At 54.9% G+C, this 18425-nt stretch overlaps 6 protein-coding genes across 6 annotated transcripts; 4 read left to right on the top strand and 2 right to left on the bottom strand.

Moving 5' to 3' along the window:
• Positions 1–102: 102 nt before the first annotated feature.
• On the top strand, positions 103–3117 carry CC84DRAFT_1136897 (ATP-dependent DNA ligase; the record flags this gene model as incomplete). Its single annotated transcript, XM_018176119.1, has 1 exon — positions 103–3117. The coding sequence occupies exon 1, from the start codon at positions 142–144 to the stop codon at positions 3115–3117; it is 2976 nt and encodes a 991-aa protein (XP_018039703.1). The 5' UTR covers positions 103–141.
• A 1549-nt stretch (positions 3118–4666) lies between these two features.
• On the bottom strand, positions 4667–6346 carry CC84DRAFT_1110633 (alpha/beta-hydrolase; the record flags this gene model as incomplete). Its single annotated transcript, XM_018175259.1, has 1 exon — positions 4667–6346. A coding segment is annotated over one exon (1680 nt), but the record flags the coding sequence as incomplete, so codon positions are not given.
• A 2386-nt stretch (positions 6347–8732) lies between these two features.
• CC84DRAFT_1160510 (uncharacterized protein) lies at positions 8733–10140 on the top strand. The gene is made up of 4 exons (XM_018177514.1): positions 8733–8968; positions 9062–9169; positions 9231–9782; positions 9858–10140. Exons 1-4 carry the CDS (start codon positions 8812–8814, stop codon positions 9977–9979), a joined length of 939 nt encoding a protein of 312 aa, XP_018039701.1. The 5' UTR covers positions 8733–8811; the 3' UTR covers positions 9980–10140.
• On the bottom strand, positions 10024–14095 carry CC84DRAFT_1202099 (uncharacterized protein). The gene is made up of 6 exons (XM_018181751.1): positions 13826–14095; positions 13604–13741; positions 12900–13554; positions 12168–12847; positions 10503–11669; positions 10024–10449 (listed from the first exon to the last, which is right to left on the bottom strand). The coding sequence occupies exons 2-6, from the start codon at positions 13697–13699 to the stop codon at positions 10414–10416; spliced, it is 2634 nt and encodes an 877-aa protein (XP_018039700.1). The 5' UTR covers positions 13700–13741; positions 13826–14095; the 3' UTR covers positions 10024–10413.
• A 361-nt stretch (positions 14096–14456) lies between these two features.
• On the top strand, positions 14457–16195 carry CC84DRAFT_434133 (cyclin-dependent protein kinase-like protein Ssn3). The gene is made up of 2 exons (XM_018186248.1): positions 14457–15091; positions 15139–16195. Exons 1-2 carry the CDS (start codon positions 14678–14680, stop codon positions 15943–15945), a joined length of 1221 nt encoding a protein of 406 aa, XP_018039699.1. The 5' UTR covers positions 14457–14677; the 3' UTR covers positions 15946–16195.
• Positions 16196–17305: 1110 nt separating this feature from the next.
• CC84DRAFT_434126 (PR-1-like protein) lies at positions 17306–18381 on the top strand. Its single transcript, XM_018186247.1, has 3 exons — positions 17306–17754; positions 17806–18061; positions 18106–18381. The coding sequence occupies exons 1-3, from the start codon at positions 17500–17502 to the stop codon at positions 18216–18218; spliced, it is 624 nt and encodes a 207-aa protein (XP_018039698.1). The 5' UTR covers positions 17306–17499; the 3' UTR covers positions 18219–18381.
• The last annotated feature ends 44 nt before the right edge of the window (positions 18382–18425 follow it).

Here is an 18425-nt window from a genome sequence, read left to right as displayed (position 1 = left end):
GCGTCAGGCCAACTCGGTCCTCCGAGCAATCAGCGGCACGTGATGACGTGAGCTTAGGCGCGTGGTTGCCTGCGGCGCGGCGCAACATCAACAAATATTGCCAGCGACAGGCATTTCTCCTTCTACCCATGTGCACTCACCATGGCAGAAGATATGCCCATGCCGGACGCCGACGCCGTCAAGGAGCAGACGCTCATGTATGGCGGAGAAGAGGATCTGGATGCCAAGTACCCCAATCGGCCCAGCAACATCCACAAGACCCTGCCGTTTCACACACTTTTCAATGAGCTGTTTGATCCGCTGTTGGACACTGTAAAGAAGAACAGGCCCGCAGGCCCGCGTAGGAGGGTCGGCCCTTCCGGACATTCAAATTTGTCACCGCACGAGGCGAGGCGCAACATCATCGAGAGGTACATGGCGCAATGGCGCAAAGAAGTCGGAAATGATTTCTACCCGGCGATGCGACTCATGATCCCAGAGAAAGACCGGGATCGAGCAATGTACGGATTGAAGGAAAAGGCCATTGCAAAGATATTGATCCAGGTCACCAAGATCAACAAAGACTCCGATGATGCCAAGCAAATGATCAACTGGAAGCTGCCTGGTCAATTGCACAAAGCGTCGGCTTCCACCGCGGGAGATTTTGCGGGGCGTTGCTATGAGGTCCTGTCGAAGCGGCCTCTGCGATCGGAAGTCGGCACAATGAGCATCGCAGAAGTGAACAACGCCTTAGATCGACTATCACAAGTGGGAGGAGAGAAAGAGCAGATCAAGATCTTTGAACGGTTCTACCGGCGTATGAACCCGGAAGAGATGACCTGGCTGATCCGGATCATCCTACGGCAAATGAAGATTGGGGCAACTGAGAAGACAATTCTGGACATATGGCATCCAGATGCAGTAGCTCTCTTCAACATCTCATCCAATCTCCGACGAGTATGCTGGGAATTATTCGATCCGGAGGTGCGACTAGATGGCGAAGATACCGGCATTACCCTCATGCAGTGCTTCCAGCCGCAGCTCGCTGCTTTCCAGCCCAAGGTTGGCTCCTTCGACAAAATCGTCGCGAAACTCAAACCGACACCAGAAGATGATTCATTCTGGATAGAGGAGAAGCTCGATGGCGAGAGAATGCAGCTACACATGATGGAAGATCCCTCAGCACCAGGCGGGAGAGTCTTCGGCTTCTGGTCTCGAAAAGCCAAAGACTACGCCTACCTCTACGGGAAGCACTTCACTGGCGACGAAGCCGGAGCCCTGACTCGCTTCATCAAGGACGCGTTCCACAAAAATATCCGAAACATCATCTTAGACGGCGAGATGATCACCTGGGACATGGAAACCGATCATATCGTTGGCTTCGGCACGCTCAAAACCGCGGCCATATCCGAGAAAGAGAACACCACAGGCTCCAACACTGGTCAACGTCCACTTTTCAGAGTTTTCGATTGCTTGTATCTCAACGACACGTTGCTTACGCCTTATACTCTTCGAGACAGAAGAGCGGCGCTTCAAAGTGCAGTCAAAGGCGTACCCCGCCGCATCGAGATCCACCCATACATTGAAGCACACTCTCCCAATCAGGTCGAACCCGAACTCCGTCGAGTGGTCGAAAACGCATCCGAAGGCCTTGTTCTCAAGAATCCACGATCCATGTACAAGCTCAACGAGCGAAACGACGATTGGGTCAAAGTGAAGCCAGAGTACATGTCCGAGTTCGGAGAGATGATAGACTGTGTTGTTATCGGTGGGTACTTTGGATCCGGGCACCGTGGCGGTGCGCACTCTTCCTTCCTGTGCGGTCTGCTCGTCAACAAAAGGGCGAAAGAAGGTGACCCTGACTATGAGAAATGTATCTCTTTCTTCAAAGTTGGTGGTGGCATGAGTAGGGAAGACTACGCCTCCATCCGCGGACGCACAGAGGGTAAATGGAAAGACTGGGACCAGCGCCGGCCTCCTTCCATCATTGAGCTAGGTGGCCACGCAGAGAACCGCCAGCACGAGCGCCCCGATCAATGGATCCACCCTTCCGACTCGGTCGTCCTGGAATGCAAAGCCGCGAGTGTTGAGTCAACCGACAGGTTCCGCCTCGGCCAAACACTGCGCTTCCCACGATTCAAGGCCCTTCGCACCGACAAATCCTGGGACCAAGGCCTCAGTATTGACGAGTTCTGGGAGGTAAAAAACACAGCCGAAACCGAACACGCCGACAAGGAGAAAGAATTCAAAATCGAGCAGAGCCGACGTAAGAAAGCCCGCACCACGAAGAAGCAGCTCGTCGTAGCAGGCAACGACACCCTGCACACACCCTACGCAGGCCCAGCGTCAAAACTCTTCGACGGCCTGCAGATCTATATCATGACAGACCAGGTCCACCCTACCAAGAAATCCAAGGCCGAGCTCGAAGCCCTTGTCAAAGCGCACGGCGCCAAACTCGTCCAGCGCGACACCTCGGACAAAAACCTCGTCGTCGTCGCCGACAAGCGCCTCGTCAAAGTATCCTCCTTGGAAAAACGCGGCCTGACTAACATCGTAAAACCCATCTGGATCCACGACTGCATCCGCCAGAACGAAATCGACGTGGGCGCTCTCCCGTACTTGCTGCCCTACGAGGCGAACAGACACATGTTCTATCTGCTCGATGCGGAGCAGCTGGCGGTAGAAGCGAATATTGACGAAAATGGCGATCCGTATGCGAGGGACATAATGGATGTCGAGGAGATGCGTGGGATTCTAGCGGGCATGCCGAGGAAATCTGAAAAAGGGTTCGATGGCCAAGAGTTCGTGAGGCAGATGGAGGACCATGCGCATTCGATGGCGCATCTCAAGAACTACATGTTTGCTACTATGAAAGTCGCGTTCGCAGACTCCTGTGAAGACGCAGAGTGGAATTTCAGAGCGGTTCTTGCGAGGAATTATATCAGGTTTGCGAGTGGGAGTGTCGCGCAAAGTGAACAGGAAGATGGGATCACGCATGTGGTTGTCCCGGATGGGGGTTATGTGAGTAAGGGAAGGGGGAGGATAACGGGCCTCGCGAGGCAGGTGGGTGTGGAGTGGGTGGAGAAATGCTGGGAGGAGGGGACGAGGGTGGATGAGGAGAGGTTTCAGTGGGGTTGAGGGTTTCTTGGTTGCGCTGATGAGAGCAGTCACGACGTCATGATATAACGTTACCAATTCAATTACGAGTGTCCCAGGAACGAGGTTGTCTTTTTCCAAATATGGAAAATACAAGTCAGAACTCGGAAGACAAGTGCCATAGAGGCGTGTGTGCAAGACGTTGATCCTTGGAATGAGACCAGGCGGAAGAAGAATCGTACAGGTGTCTTCACGAGTATCTCGTTCCCACAATCCGAAAATAAAACACATGCTCCATACTTCCTATCTGCACCTGGAAGGCTGAGGACGAGATTTGGTCCAAGGCGTCCATACTTCTTGGGCGGGCAAGGGTGAAGGAGACAACGGCTGTGGCAGGGTACACTCTGCTGGTCGCGACATGGTAATTCATAGGGGCGAACCGCATTGCAAGGTGAAACCGCAGGTGGCATGAACACAAAGATTCATTGTGATAGAACGTGGGGCTGTTCAGCTGAACAATGTAGTCGTAAAGCATACTGAACATCACCATGGCTAGGCTGTGGGTTCAGGGTATGTCCTGGGAACGCCATAAGGTTTCGCTGGGTGATTTGGAATCGAAAATGGAAGATTCAGGTTGTTATAGAACATGCATGACAGTGAAAGGCTATAAGTTGTTGTTCATGTTCAAGTCGAAGAGTTTGGTCATTTTCGTGGGTGGAGATGCCAACTTTTATATCAAAGAGGGGTCAAACCGAGTCATCGCTACACCGCTCAAAATAACATGGAACACAGTCAGCAGGCGTGTTGTCTAACCTGTGGTAATACATGGACCTATATCTGTGGCGCTGGATACTGGATCCTCACTGAGACATACCATGGCTTAATTAGAAAAGATTTCTCAGGCCTCAAACCACGCTTACGAGATCTAGAATTTGTGCTGACTTCAGTCAGTTATTTATGAGTCGAACGTTTTCGTCGTTTTTGATAGCTCACCAAGTTTAACCAATAATTATGGGGATTATTGGAAGGGCTAGTTCACCAAAGCGATACTCCTCTTGCCACAGTTGGCCGTCAGGGCGTTGTAGCACCACGGTAGGTTGCGCCCCATCTCCAGCCGTGTCCTCCGATATCATAACACCACGCAGCCTTCGCCGCGACGATGCGACTTTGTTTGTGTTGCGTTCCGACTCTTGGAATTGTTTGAGTAGATACCCAATGGATGGCGTTTGCACTTGACTGTTTAAGACGCAAGATCAATATCATTAGCTCAGCTTGATCAGAGCCTCATAATCTCTATCCTTTCAAACATTTCTAATATGTCTGTGGCCGTTCTAGCGTGCTGGAGGTGCTCGTGTTCGAGAAGAGAGATCTAGGATTGAAGTAAGACCTCCGGTAGATTGGCACACACACACATAGAAAAAATAAGATAAGATAAAATGATGTGTCAGCTGGGAAAAGGCCGTCCCTATCATGCATTTCCATATTTACAGATACCGAACCTAAACAACACTCAGCGCCTTCCCAAGCCAAGCCCACCCATAAATCATAACATCGTAACCATTCCCCCAGCCCCACCCAATTAGATATAAAATGACCCCAGGTTCGACTTCAAAAATGTCGCCGTATCGCTCCTAAAATCATCCTTGAGCAGCGTGTTCGAGTTCGCCCCGAATCCCTTCAACTGCTGCCCCGCACTCCACTGCGGCCAGTTATCCTGCCCGCTCCCCTCATTCGGATCCAGATTATACACAAAGCTCAGATAATACGCGCGAATCGATTTCGCCGCGTTGTTGGGTAGCACCCCGTAGAAGACCTGCAGCAAGTCGGAGCCGTGGAATGTGCCCAGGATCGGGGTCCCGTAATCGTAGCTTGAGAGGTACGACCACGAGGGTACGTCGGGGAAGACGCTCGACGTGGTCTCGAGGAACACGCGGCGTGTCAGGGTGAATGTGATGTCGCCGATGAGCGCGGAGATGCGCTTGAACTGGGGGTACCAGTTGTTGAGAAGAAGGGTGCGGAACGGGGAGCCATCCTCGAGGGTGTTTTGGTAGGTTGCGACGAGGCCCGAGAGGACCTTTGTGTCGGCGGTCGGGAAGAAGACCGTAGAGAGGTACTTGGTCACGTCTTGGGTTGTGGTGAGGTTGGGCGTGAAGAGGCCGAAGAGGGTGCCTTCGTCTTCTTGGTCGCCGACGATGAAGGGGACTTTGGCGTATTTGCCGGCTGCAACGAGGGCGTCGGGGGAGGCGGTCAGAGCGCTGCCGTCGGGACGCGGGAGGTATGAGAGAGAGACGGAGCTGTACGAGAGGATGCCGGGAACAGAGTTTGCAGCGTTCAGGAATGTAGTGTAGTCCTTTGAACGAAGGCAGGCGAGCGTGTCAGAGGAGGAGGAGCATCCTGCGTTCTTGACAACAAGATCGTACACAGCCTGGGGCTTAGCGTCATCGACTGGTTTTGCTGGTACGATGGAGCCGGAATTCATGATGCCGGCGCGGAAAAGCGGTTTGCCCTTGTAAGTGTTGTCGCCATCATACATAAGCATCTGGTCAGCTACTGAGATGGCGCCCGCAGATTCTCCCCAAATAGTAACCTTGTCCGGGTCGCCTCCAAAGGCAGCAATGTTGTCTGCTACCCACTTGAGGCCAAGTCGTTGGTCTAGAAGGCCTAGGTTCGCGGAGCCATCTTTCAGGATCTCCTTCCCAGGCAGGAAACCGAAGCCGCCGACGCGGTAGTTGACTGCAACGAAAACGATGGGCTTGCCCTCGCTGAGTGAGCTGGCGATGAGCGATGTTCCATCGTACATTTGCGTAGAGCCGAGTTCAAAGCCGCCACCAAAAATCCAGAAGAGTACGGGAAGTTTCGAAGAGCTGGTAGTGCCGGCAGGTCTTTGAACATTGATGGTTAGACAATCTTCGCCAGCATTGGTCACCGTCTGGAAGAGCGGTGTGTTGAGAATCGTCCCAAGCACGTTTGTGGGGAAGTTGCTCTGGTCAAGGCTGAAGAAGAACTGAGGGCATGCCTTGGGGGTTTGCGAGCCATCGACTTTTCCGACTGAGGATGTGAGCGGCTGTGGTGGCTTCAGGCGAAGGTTCCCTGTAGGTGGTTGCGCGAAAGGTATTCCATTAAAGGTCTCAACGCCCAAGAACGACTTGCCAACAACGGTGGCTCCTGCTGAAGGTGCGATAACCGTGGGAGACGCTCTCTTCTCTAACGGTACCGCTGCTGGAGCCGCAATCACTAGCGGCAATAGTGAGAAAAGAACTGCTGCCTTCATGATGGACTCGTGAAAGACAATGAAAGACAAGGAGAGATCGACCTTGTACCTTCTCCACAACGGTCAAGTTCGGCATGTGCGGTACGGCTCTTTTAAGTCTTCCTTCCACGTACGTTCACAAGCTTCAACGAGACCGGAAATATTTCTGCCCGTACTTGAGGCCTCGGTCAATGCACTGGGCTGGCGCCCTCCGCGAACTAGTGCAAGAAATTATGCCCGATGCCCCGTACCTGCAGGTATATGGTGGCTTGTAGATCGAGTTTGCGGAGGGACCGGTAAGCACGGGCAAGCAGTTGTACTTTCAACGCTACATTTCGTATACATACAAACCAATCATGTTCAGTGTTGGCGAAAAGGCGCCAGGGGTAATACCTACATCCATCGTAGTGGCGGAAGCCGGCGCCAGCGGCAGCGCCTTGTTTGTTTTGCTGCGTGTGGTCATGAGGTTGTTGGCTGGTATTCCGGGCGAATCAGATGACACCCCCCTACATCTTTCGGTGTGCCAACGCGTCCACGACTTGGCCATAGCTCACCGTGGTTAGCTTTCCAATGCTATACCCTGCGCCCATTCGTACAGTTGACATCTCTACGATGCCGGTAATGCGACGGCCAGTTGCATACAATGCGCGAGAACTGCAATGTGCAGCTGCAATGTTGCTGCGCATCTCATCGCAGCATCGAGGTACAAGTTGGTGAAGTCGTATAGACGAAAATTGTGGGCCAGCGGGTTGTGTTTGTGGGGCAATCCTGACTGATGGGTACAGTACTTAGTGACAGTACCCCAGGTTTGCACGGATGAATTGCCGCATTCATGCTTGCGGCAGCGAATTTGCGGGGTAGTGATGTACTACACCTCTCACGGCTGGCGCTCACCCTTCAGCGCCTTCTGAGGTGTTTTCGGGCTTCAAAGCGCCATACGATCGCCCGATGTGCCTCGGTTGCTTGCATGATCGCTGCAGGCTGAAAAGTGCAATAATTTCATGTGGGAGAGCAACAAAGAGACGAAAAGACACGACGGAAAAGGGTTATGTACACGAGCTATAACGGGTAGCAGATGCAAGTACGAAATCGAGCTTCTGGCCCGCATCAAGGAACGGGCGAGGTAATGCGACTCTAAGAGCTGTGGCATTTGCGCGCGAGATCAGGCCAAAATGACTGGCGTGCCTTGACCGCAAGTCTTAGTCCGAGATCGCAAGGCAGAGCCTCTGAATGCCGTGCCGTTGTGGGTACTGGGCCATGTGACCCGTGCGATACTGCAATCTTCCTTACATCGCATGTCGAGTATCGCGGTACACGTGGATAGGAGAGCTTTGCGGCACCTGGTGTGGGCGCCTTGAGATCCGACATTTTACCCGATCTAGTTCATGCTCCGAGATTTCGGCGAAACTGGGAAGGTGCTTTTTGACCGCACATCAATTGGCACCTGGAGAAACCGTGGAGACGTGCTGCGCGTGTACTAGTCTACGGGCATGGGGACAAGTGCGGCCTCTGGACCGAGTCTGAATGTGGAGTAAGCTCACCGTCCAAATCCAATGTTTGACATCTGGCCGATATTGACAACGGAGTGTGTACGCAGCCACGCACGAGCCACTGAAGTGGGTGTTGTATTGCTGGAAATTTCCGGTGGCGGCATGAATATGGAGATCGCAATAGATTGTGCATATTGCTCATTTGGTATGCGGACCCAGTGATCCCGGTGGCTTCTGTCAGCCACAGTTCTAAAAACAATCTTGGTGCAAATCTCCCGGAAGATGGGTGGGTTCTTTTGCTGCGATTCCTGATGTTGGGTTGGGCTACCGATCTATGAGCGACTCTGGGTAATGATGGTAGCGCAGAGCAACAAGAAAGACTGGTTCGGTGTCAACATTGTTTTCGAAGCTGGACGTTTCCTGATGGTAGCCTTGGCTCAGAGCGATGGACTGGACAAGATGTGCAAAGGACACAGCAGTGGTATGTAGTCACTGAAGTTGAAGCTGTGATGCGCTGGGATGCGCTTACATAAGGGGTAGCCACGTGCACACTTGTACCGTAATGCTTGGGTAATGACGTAGCTCGCGCAACGTCATCTGTGGCTCTCTTCAAGCATAGCGATAGCGGGAATGATAACAACTACACCATCTTGATTGCAGTGTAGTACGCAGTGTTCCAGATCTCATCAGCTAGAACTAGTGCCTTGCATCCCGCGCGCAGTGCGCATTGCTTGAACCAGGCGCCGTGATCATGTACAAACACAACCCCGCGGTGACGCGCATTTTCGCAATTCAAGCACTGCGACTTGCTGCACGAGGGGGCTGTGCGAGCTCTTGAACCCTGAATTCGCCAAATACGTCATACAATCCCAGGCACGCCAGAGCTTCATAACATAGTCCTCGCGCTTTGTTGGCCTCCACTCCCAGCCCTTAGCAAACTCACTATTACACCCGACTCCACCACATCCACAAACTCCACATCACCGAGCAGCAACCATGGAGACCATTAGCAATGTCGTCAACACTGTGTCCGCCACAGCCACCAAGGCCATCTGGGGCGAGCCGCAAACCAACGAGACGGCGGGCAACGAGCCTGTCTCTGGCGTTCAGGGCAAGGGCACCGCAGCTGAGCCCTTCGACGGGGGCAACTCCGGTACGCCTTTGTGATTGCGCGTCAATTACTTGTTTGCAGCTCGCATACAAAGTATAACGGAGAATGCGTCGCTGACTTGGCTGTGATATGTAGAAGACCCGGCCGTTTCCACGACCCAGAACGAGACTGCCGGCAAGGAGCCTGTTAGCGGCCTAGAGGGCAAGGGCACAGCTACGGAGCCATTCGACCTGGGCAACTCAGGTACGTAGCTCTCGACTGTCATGGCATCCTGAGTCGCCTTGCTGATCCTTTTCGTGCACAGCGGACGCAACCAACACTGCCACCCTCCCAATTCGTGAGAAGTCAACGACTACCGAGACCGCCGACACACTTACACTCGCCGTGCGACCTGACGAGACTAACACCGCCGGACTTGCTGGCACTACCAACCTCGCCGATACGCTCGCTAAGACGCACCTTACTGACTCCAAGACCGATGGCAACAGCATCGACAAGGACGTCGTTCCTGCCGGCAAGAACGAGCCCGCGCTTGCAGGCTTCGCGGAGAACCGCACTATCGACCCCGAGGATAAGTCGCAGCAACCCGCCGAAGTCTCCAACGCCACGACGGGCGACACGCTCACCTCGACCAAGTCTACCGCCGACACCAGCGCCGGCGTGGCCGGCACCCACAACCTCTCCGATACCCTCGCAAAGACCAACCCGCCGACCGTCTCCTCCGTCACCTCACCCAAGGGCACTCCCGCCGTCGGCAGCGAGGGCCCCGACATGCTCGGCACGACCAAGGGCACTGGCGAGCACAGCGCCACCGGCACCGCTGGTATCGTCCCCACCGGCGTCACAGAATCAAGTCGTACGTCAGCCTCTGCGTCGCGGTCCCGCGGCGACTCGCTCCGCGCTGTACTAGAACGTGCTGATATGGTGACAGGCATAATGGAGACGAAGAGCGAGCAGAAGGACAAGAAGGAGGCCAGTCCGTCCGGCGAGAAGGAGAAGGTCAGCAAGATGGAGAAGCTAAAGGAGAAGCTGCATATTGGCCACAAGCACTAGATGGGAGGTATACAAGAGTTCGGGATTTGTGACTGCATGAGCTGGCCATGTGAGCCTATGTATACGATTTGATGGCGGCTGGATGGATGTATGTTTGTGATACCTTGTGCCCTCCTTAGCCAAGAGGGTCTTTTAATTCCCCCATTAATGTAACTGAATTCTCGATGAACCTTTCTTTTCTTGCGATTTCGAGGTTCGCATCTGCCTCTCGATCCAGACTTCACCATCTCTCAAGTACTCATGGAGAGGGCATACCCGACAATGGATGCAGCATGCGTATATACAAAGCATTGGCCGCTGTGATATGGTATCTAGATCGCTCGCTCTTGTCTACAAAGTGTGCGTATGCATATGCGTGTGTGCCGTGAAATCCCCCATGTCTCACTTCTGAAGCTCCTAGCCTTCACTACTGAGTCGTGTCTATTGATGGTAGGTCATTGTTGTGTAAGCATATGCTTAAACTTCTCAATCTGCGCTTCGATTAGCCTCGCTCAACACACAGATAGATACCCGTCAAACTCACCTTGGTACTCAAATACTTCTCCACCTCCTCACTCTTGATCCCCTTCTCCCCGCCCGTCTTCCACGCAATCGGCACCATCGCCACACGCTCCCTCACCACAACCTCCCTCCCCGGCCCCTCCACCGCCCTCACCTTATCCGGATTATTTGTCAGCAGCCTTATCCCCTCTTCACCCCCTAGCCCCAGATCCACAAGCATGCTCGTCGCGAGCCCGTAGCTCCGCGCGTCCGCCGGGTGCCGCAGCATGATGTTCGCCTCGTACGTGTCGTTGCCTAGGTCCTGTAGGTTGTACGCCTTGAGCTTCTCGCCGAGCCCAATGCCCCGGCCCTCCTGCCGCAGGTAGATGATGACGCCGCCCGAGGGCGACATTTGCGGCGACGACATCAGGCGCGCCGCCTCGTCGAGCTGCTCCCCGCAGTCGCAGCGCGCCGACCACACCGTCTCCCCCGTGTAGCACTCCGAGTGGATGCGCACGAGCGGCAGCTCGGTCCGGCTGTTTGTCTCAGCGGCGTCGCCCGCATCTGACAACGCAGATGACGTCGCCGTGCTACCCCCAGAACTCTGCGGCGCCGCCTTCGGCATCGCGCCCTCCGCACGCTTGATCGCCTCCACCCGACTGTGCGTCCGCCCCGGATACAGCCGCCCCACGTACGCGCCTCGCGTCATGCGCTCGAGCTCCGTCTCGCCCTCGCGCTCGCGGTCCAGGCTCCGGCTGCGGATCTGGTTCCCAAACACAATCGCTAGGTGCTCCTTGGTATCCACGTTGTTGCGATACACATGCAGCCACATCTCGTGGCCCGTCGTCGTGGGTATGCGCGCGCGCACCTCGCACTCGACGACGGGGAGCTGCTCGAGGAGCTCGGGGCGTGGCGAGTCGGTGCCGGAGGGGAGGACCGGGACGGAGCGCGGCGGGCGCGGGCGCGGGTCTGAAGGCGTGGACACGCCGGGCGTCGCGGGGGGCGTGAAGGCGGGGCTTATGAGGGACGGGGGCGGAGGCTGCGAGGGCCGTCGCGCCTTGGGGGGCGTGCTTGCGGCATCGGAGTGGGAGGTGGTGGTGCTGGCAAGGACGTAGTCTTCTGCTTCGAGGTGGTGCGGGTGCTCCGGTCGCGGCGAGTGGAGCGGCGGAAAGGCTGGTGATGAGTGCGCTGGGAGGTCTGGCATCGCTGGCTATGCTATGTACAGACGGAGGGAGGAATTGGGCGGCGGAGGAAGTGCCGAAGAAAAGTGCGAGCCACGATGATGTGACGCTGTGCGGCTATACCGACTCACCGAGGCGAATCGGCGGGGTCGCAGACGGGTTCCGACGACGGGATCGAGTCGGAACCTGGCCGCCCGGCTGCCTGCTTAATAACTCCCCACCACTAACATAATCACCACATAATCAAAGTATTTGCGAGAGACCACCGAATCAGTACTCGGTGCTGTTACTTTGGTCATATTCTTGTGCCTTCCTCGTCCATTGACTACATAGTTCAAGTGAATTCTCGGAGATGTTACCCGCCCATAGCAACCAGAGGCGGGTATCGCACATTGCGCTCAGATACTGAATGCATCCTCTGCGCCGACATCCAACTCTTGTTTCGCCCAACCGGTACGTCACACCACGCCATTGGTAACAACGGTGTACAGCATCCTCTAGTCGACTCGTCGTTCTCTCCCCCACACCTCATCCGCATTCTTCTTGCCCTTGGTCTCCGGCACGAACCAGCTAATGAATACGAAGAAGGCTGCCGAAAGCGCTGCAAAGATGATGTACACCTTGCCGTGAAGTTTCGCACTCGCCAATGGGAAGAATTGCGCAACGAGGAATGTGGCGATCCAGTTTGCCGCCAGCGCAATGCTCTGCGTTGCGCCAACCGCCTCTGGGCCGACAAGTTCAGCGGAGAGGATGAAGGGCACGGGCCCGAGACCGAGCGCAAAACTGGACACAAAAAGCAAAACGGCCACTGCCGACAGGACGGGTATGGCCTTCATAATACCTATAGCAAGAAGGAGAGACGATATGCCCATGCCGGCGAGGGACTGGAGCAGACACGCTTTGCGGCCTAACTTGTCTGGTAGGGGCGCGCAGCCGGTAGTTACGACAATGTTGACGGCAGATACTGCCAAGTTGAGGAGGGCCGAGTTGGACGCCAGCAGGTCTGCCAGTAGCGACACACCGTACATGACGATACTGTTGATACCGCTGAGCTGCTGGGCGAGCATGATCATGATGACGGCAAATGCAGCTTTCTGATAATCGGAGTGGCGAAGCACTTGTGCAATGCTGAGAGCTTCTTCCTTGCCGGACCGCGTCTTCGGCGTGGAGGGCTCCTCGTCGTTTCGTAGCAGTGATTGCTCTTCGTCTGAACGCCGTTAGCATTGGAATATTAGTATAACTCCACACATTGAACATACCTGTGGCTTCCGAAGCCCCATCAACGCCCCAGCTGTTGAACTCATCGTCGATGTCTGTACCCTCACCGCGAATGCTGCGCAATACCTTCTTCGCTTGCGATGAGTGGCCCTGCTCGGCAAGGTACTTAGGGCTCTCCACTGACAAGAGCAGACCCAAGCTCTGTAGCACGCCAATAATGCCGCCAGCCGCCAGAATGACCCTCCAGTATGAATCATGGCTGAGGAAGTAGCCAAGCAGCTGCGTCAGGAGGATGCCCACGTTGCACATGATCTGCGTAAACGCGCCAAAGAAGCCCTTCTGCGCGGGCGGTGCGATCTCTGAGATGTAAATGGGCACCACGACCACGGAGGCGCCAGCGCCCACGCCTGAGAGTAACCTCCCCACAGCCATGACCCCAATGTTCGGCGAAAGGGCCTCAAAAACAGGTCCGATAATGAAGAAGACCGAGGTCAGCTGCATCGTGCGCCGTCGTCCGTATCTTCCTGCCAACGGGCCAGCAGAGAGCGCGCCGAGCAGCCCTCCGAGCGTGTACATGGAGCCCACGACGCCCCATTCCAGATCCTCCATCTTTATGCATTGTGGAAGGTTGGCCGCGGCGGTCGTGATTGAGCTCTTCTTGCAGCGTATGACATCTTCAGGTGCATTGAGCTCGGACTGGGTGTGTCAGTTGTTTATGTTCTGAGTGGAATGATAGGGTCCGTACTAGGTGGAAGCCAAACAGCAGTGGGCCGAGCGTGGCAACGAAGAGGACGTAGACGAAGTAGGGCGTAAGGTCACTGAACCAGGCGCGGGGATTCATGGCGCTCTGTCAACCCTCGAGGAGAGGTGAGAGGTACAGAAGCTGGCGGCGAGACGTGTCAGCCCACTTGTGGCGTCGCGATGGGCATGCACCCAACTATGACATATGCGCGGATATACCACGTACCTTGGGGACTCAGCCGCATATGTACACACTTTCACTGCGCCGTCATGTAGCAGCACGGATGGAGCTCAGCGTGGGCGCGTGGTGAAGCGTGGTTGGCGTGGGGAAGCGGCGACCCTGCTGTGGTTGGCCATCCCTTCCCACACGAGATGTGCGGCTCTGCGGGGAGAGCGTCCAACCACCGAATCGCTGCGCCAACCAGGCTGAGCGTCGCAACATGCCTCTGCATCTGCCTCTGCATCTGCATCTGCATCGCTGACCGCCGTGCATCGTGCTCCACCCATCACCACGGGCAGCTGCCACCTGAGCTGCCAGCTCCACATCCCTCGCCGCAACCGCGGCCTGCGCGCCGCATCTGCCGACTGTGGACCGGAGACCCTTCTAAACGAGCAGCACGCAATGACCTAAGATGAATCAGCCCTCCACCAGTAATCCTCCTTCAGGAGACCCGCCGTCCGCCAGCGCCCGACCACAGCTCCGGAACAGTGTCGTGGCCGCCTTCAACGGTGCGTGGCTCTCGATTCATCTCACCCACTTATCGAGCGAGATAGGAGTGCGTAGCGCCACCGCCCAAGCCCCATAATAATTCTGTACTTCCGTTTCGCGTTTCTTTTGTTCCCAGGGGCTCTGCGGAGCGAGCGCCTGCTGATCACCCTTCGCTTGATCGTTTGCCTGCGTTCCGAACCCGGAACCTGGCCATTTCCTACATCTGACCTGCATTCTTCCATGCCTGTGTTCATGTCCGTCATCTCAATAGTCCTTCCTACCCCCTAAAACATCCCTCACAATCTCCCTCATCGTCATGAAGAAGTACTGAACCACTGTCGGACAGATCCGGCCGACTCAAGAGACGCAATGTTTACCGGTTACAACACCAAGAAGCGCGTCAACGAGCGATACAAAATCATCGGATTTATCTCGAGTGGTACCTATGGCAGGGTTTACAAGGCCGAGAGTCGCAATGCGAACCCACCTAACTCGAAGCTCTTTGCTATCAAGAAGTTCAAGCCAGACAAAGAAGGAGAGCTGCAGTATTCCGGGATTAGTCAGTCCGCGATAAGAGAGATGGCGTTGTGCACTGAGCTTGCACACCCCAACGTTGTCCACACCGTCGAGATTATCCTCGAAGAGAAGTGTATTTTTATTGTCTTCGAGTACGCGGAGCACGACCTGTTGCAAATCATCCATCATCACAATACGGGTGGTCAAGGCGGACGACAAGCTATCCCTGCCAGGACGATCAAGAGCATCTTGTGGCAATTATTACAGGTAAGCAACGCGATGTTAGAGTTCACCACTAAATCTAATATGAACAGGGACTGGTGTATCTGCACAGGAACTGGGTCATGCACCGCGACCTGAAGCCCGCCAACATAATGGTCACCTCGGCTGGTAAGGTAAAAATTGGAGACTTGGGATTAGCGCGCCTTTTCTACAAGCCCCTGCAGTCTCTTTTCTCTGGAGACAAAGTCGTCGTCACGATATGGTATCGTGCTCCAGAACTCCTTCTGGGTAGTCGCCACTACACACCTGCAGTTGATCTTTGGGCTGTGGGTTGTATCTTTGCCGAACTGTTATCTTTGCGGCCGATCTTCAAGGGCGAAGAAGCCAAGATGGATGGGAAAAAGACGGTACCTTTCCAACGCAACCAGATGCAAAAAATCGTTGAGATTGTGGGAATGCCGTCAAAGGAGCGCTGGCCACTTCTTACCTCGATGCCCGAATTTCCACAACTGTCTTCCCTAGCAGCCGGCAACGCACGTTTTCATCGACCCCAAGGTTTAGAGAACTGGTATCAGGGTTGTCTCAAGAACAATCTGTATCCCCCTGGGTCTGGGCCGGACACCCCAGGCCCTGAAGGTTTTGATCTCTTGCAACAGTTGCTGGAATATGACCCGCAGAAAAGGCTGACTGCAGAAAATGCGCTGCAGCATCCTTACTTCACGAGCCATGGCAACCCAAGTGAGAACTGTTTCGAGGAAAGCAAGATCAAATACCCAGTGCGGAGAGTCAGTCAAGAGGATAATGACATCAGGACAGGGAGCCTGCCAGGCACGAAGAGGAGTGGGCTACCGGATGATTCGCTGATTGGGAGGCCCGCCAAGAGGCTGAAGGAAGGCTAAAGAACGTGCACGATACCAGAGCGCTCGACGTACCGTTTGAGCGCGCTATGCCCAAGCAATGCCACGCACCTCTCACAGCAGGTCACAGCCATCCATTGGCCAGAGCCACGTGATGGCTAAGTTAACGACCCAAGCGCCACTTACTCCTTGTACAATGAAACAACATCACTTTCACCGTCGGCCACCGGCTTCTATCCGAACACGCTTCTTATTGGCAGTCACACAACCTAGATGAGGCGACGTTGCCCCAGGTGTCAGTTCCGCAACGATGTGCGCTATTTTCGAGTCCACACCAAGGATTCGACACGGGTCTGTGCATATGTGGTCGCAACGCAGTCATCAGGAGCAACACGATTTTAGCGAGCCGATCCAGACCATGACCAGTCGTAATAACAACGAACGTGCGTCGCAGGTTTGGGAACGTTTGGCGCGAGGTTCAAAGATGGTTGCACAAGGGGCTTGTTATATGGGACATTGATAGAGTGGAGATGCAGCAGAGATGGCACACAGTGGCATGTGCATACACGGCAGCTGTACGTGTATCCAGACACCATGCGTGGGTGTAACAGTCGATGCTTCGACAGCTGGGGTACACTATCGAATCTCTCCAAATACCCTTACCGCGATTTATCATACATCACACCTTTTTGCAGTGCTCCACCAGCTACATTTGCCTACCCCATTTGTCTCCCGAACTATTTTTCTCATCTCTTTTGCACGGTAGTGCCAACTCGTCCGCATAAGTCATTGGGCCTCACTGCGTACTAAAGCAGGTTCCATGGACAGGCGACAAAGATTGCACGCGGCTGGACTATCAGTGGATCTGTGTCGTGGTCCGCACCTGTTTGTGCACCGAGTATTGGGCATCTATGGCTATATCAACGCAAAGCACCTCCCAATTTCCTAATTCGATTGGTTTGCTGATCGGCTAGTAACGCCGGTGCCTGGTCACGATGGCGAAACGTTTGCGATACCTCGTCTCCAATCCTGGCTCAACGTCATGATAGACGCGTCGAGCCCCTACATACGAATCTTACACCTGATCCGAGCTGACACCGACGACGCAGTTGGCAGCTATGTCCATCATCGCCGCATGGAATTCCAAGTGCGGCGTTCAGGTGAACCACGTCGAAAATCGAACGAGGTGGTAAACCCCGGATCATGACGCTTTAAACCGGTTTGATAACAATGACATTATAGACTGAGGACCCACTGGTTCCCATATGCGACGTACACAAGCATACACGGCCGCTTAGTGTTTGCGCGACGGCAGGTGAAGCAAGAAAGGTGCAACCGCAGCAACCACGCCACCGCCCGAACGCACCTGCTTCATATCAACCGCTCACACTTTACCCCGCATTTCGGCTGGCTCGCTCTCTTCTACTTATTCTTCACTTCAATCCTCGCCCTCGACACCTAGTCGCTCATTTATCTCCCACCGTGCACGACATTGCGTCTGCCGATCTACTGTACTCACCTGGATCCTCGGCTCCCTTTCCGTATCCCTTTCGAGTCCCCAATCTTCGGTAGCTGCCCGCTATCCAGTCACTCGCTATGAAGCTTTTCGCCCTCGTAACCGCTCTGGCAGCTGCCGCGCTGGCAGCCCCGAATCACGCCCTCGCCGCTCGCGATGCCCGCGATAGCAGCGAGATTCCCGGTATCGAAGACCAGAAGTTCATTAGTACTGTGCTTAATGCTCACTGGTACTGGCGCCGCATCCACTGCGCCCAAGATCTCCAATGGAACGTGACCCTTGCAGCAATGGCCCAGAAAGACATCCGTACTTGTACGAAGGATGTGGAACATATGATAAGTGGCGACGTCTCCATATCAGCCGTTGGACGCTGACACTCATAGCACCGAGCCGGTAGCAACCTCAGCGGCCAAGGACCCTCACCGAAGAAGTACGACGAGTGGGTTGAGTGGGCACGCGTCATGGTCCACGGGTGGCACGAGGAAGAGACGTTCTGGGACTATTCGGCACGCATGGCCAAGGGCAAGCACCAGGTCTACCACTTCACTCAGCTGGTCTGGCGAGACTCGAGCCAACTTGGCTGCGCTCTCACCGACTGCTCCGATGTTGAGGGTGCGCGCTTCCCAGGCCGAATCTACTGCTGTACGTGCTGCATGCTTGAAGGGTGTTCTAACTGACCTATACAGACTACGACCCCATCGGCAACAATATCGCAGGAAACTTCATGCAAGAGAACGTGTGGCCGCCGGTCTGTGCCGACCCTAGCAAGGCGGAGCTTGAGGCTCGCTTCGGCTTCTGAGACATGGGAATATGCGCTGGTTGAGGAAAATTGACAGAAGGCTCATATCGAGTTACAGCCGCGACGAACCATGATCGGTTCATACTCGACCCATCTTCGACTGCCTGCCGGCTCCCCTAGGTTGTTACTTGGAAGCCTGGCTCAGGAAAGTCGCTGTCGTGGGTTCTCTGCAAGGACGATGCTGTGGCATTATCTTCGAAGCCTGCA

Source organism: Paraphaeosphaeria sporulosa (genome assembly GCF_001642045.1).
Source record: "Paraphaeosphaeria sporulosa strain AP3s5-JAC2a unplaced genomic scaffold CC84scaffold_2, whole genome shotgun sequence".
NCBI lineage: Eukaryota > Fungi > Ascomycota > Dothideomycetes > Pleosporales > Didymosphaeriaceae > Paraphaeosphaeria > Paraphaeosphaeria sporulosa.
The sequence above is the reverse complement of the archived record's forward strand: the minus strand, read 5'-3'. Positions and strand labels throughout refer to the sequence as shown.

Coding starts and splice junctions, on each gene's coding strand:
- CC84DRAFT_434126 (XM_018186247.1), top strand. CDS start 17,500: ATGAAGCTTTTCGCCCTCGTAACCGCTCTGGCAGCTGCCGCGCTGGCA. Junction 17,755..17,805: donor CGAAGGATGTGGAACATATG/ATAAGTGGCGAC, acceptor CACTCATAGCAC/CGAGCCGGTAGCAACCTCAG. Junction 18,062..18,105: donor CCCAGGCCGAATCTACTGCT/GTACGTGCTGCA, acceptor TGACCTATACAG/ACTACGACCCCATCGGCAAC.
- CC84DRAFT_434133 (XM_018186248.1), top strand. CDS start 14,678: ATGTTTACCGGTTACAACACCAAGAAGCGCGTCAACGAGCGATACAAA. Junction 15,092..15,138: donor TCTTGTGGCAATTATTACAG/GTAAGCAACGCG, acceptor TAATATGAACAG/GGACTGGTGTATCTGCACAG.
- CC84DRAFT_1202099 (XM_018181751.1), bottom strand. CDS start 13,699: ATGAATCCCCGCGCCTGGTTCAGTGACCTTACGCCCTACTTCGTCTAC. Junction 13,555..13,603: donor TGCTGTTTGGCTTCCACCTA/GTACGGACCCTA, acceptor TGACACACCCAG/TCCGAGCTCAATGCACCTGA. Junction 12,848..12,899: donor TGGGGCTTCGGAAGCCACAG/GTATGTTCAATG, acceptor AACGGCGTTCAG/ACGAAGAGCAATCACTGCTA.
- CC84DRAFT_1160510 (XM_018177514.1), top strand. CDS start 8,812: ATGGAGACCATTAGCAATGTCGTCAACACTGTGTCCGCCACAGCCACC. Junction 8,969..9,061: donor CTTCGACGGGGGCAACTCCG/GTACGCCTTTGT, acceptor TGTGATATGTAG/AAGACCCGGCCGTTTCCACG. Junction 9,783..9,857: donor CGGCGTCACAGAATCAAGTC/GTACGTCAGCCT, acceptor ATATGGTGACAG/GCATAATGGAGACGAAGAGC.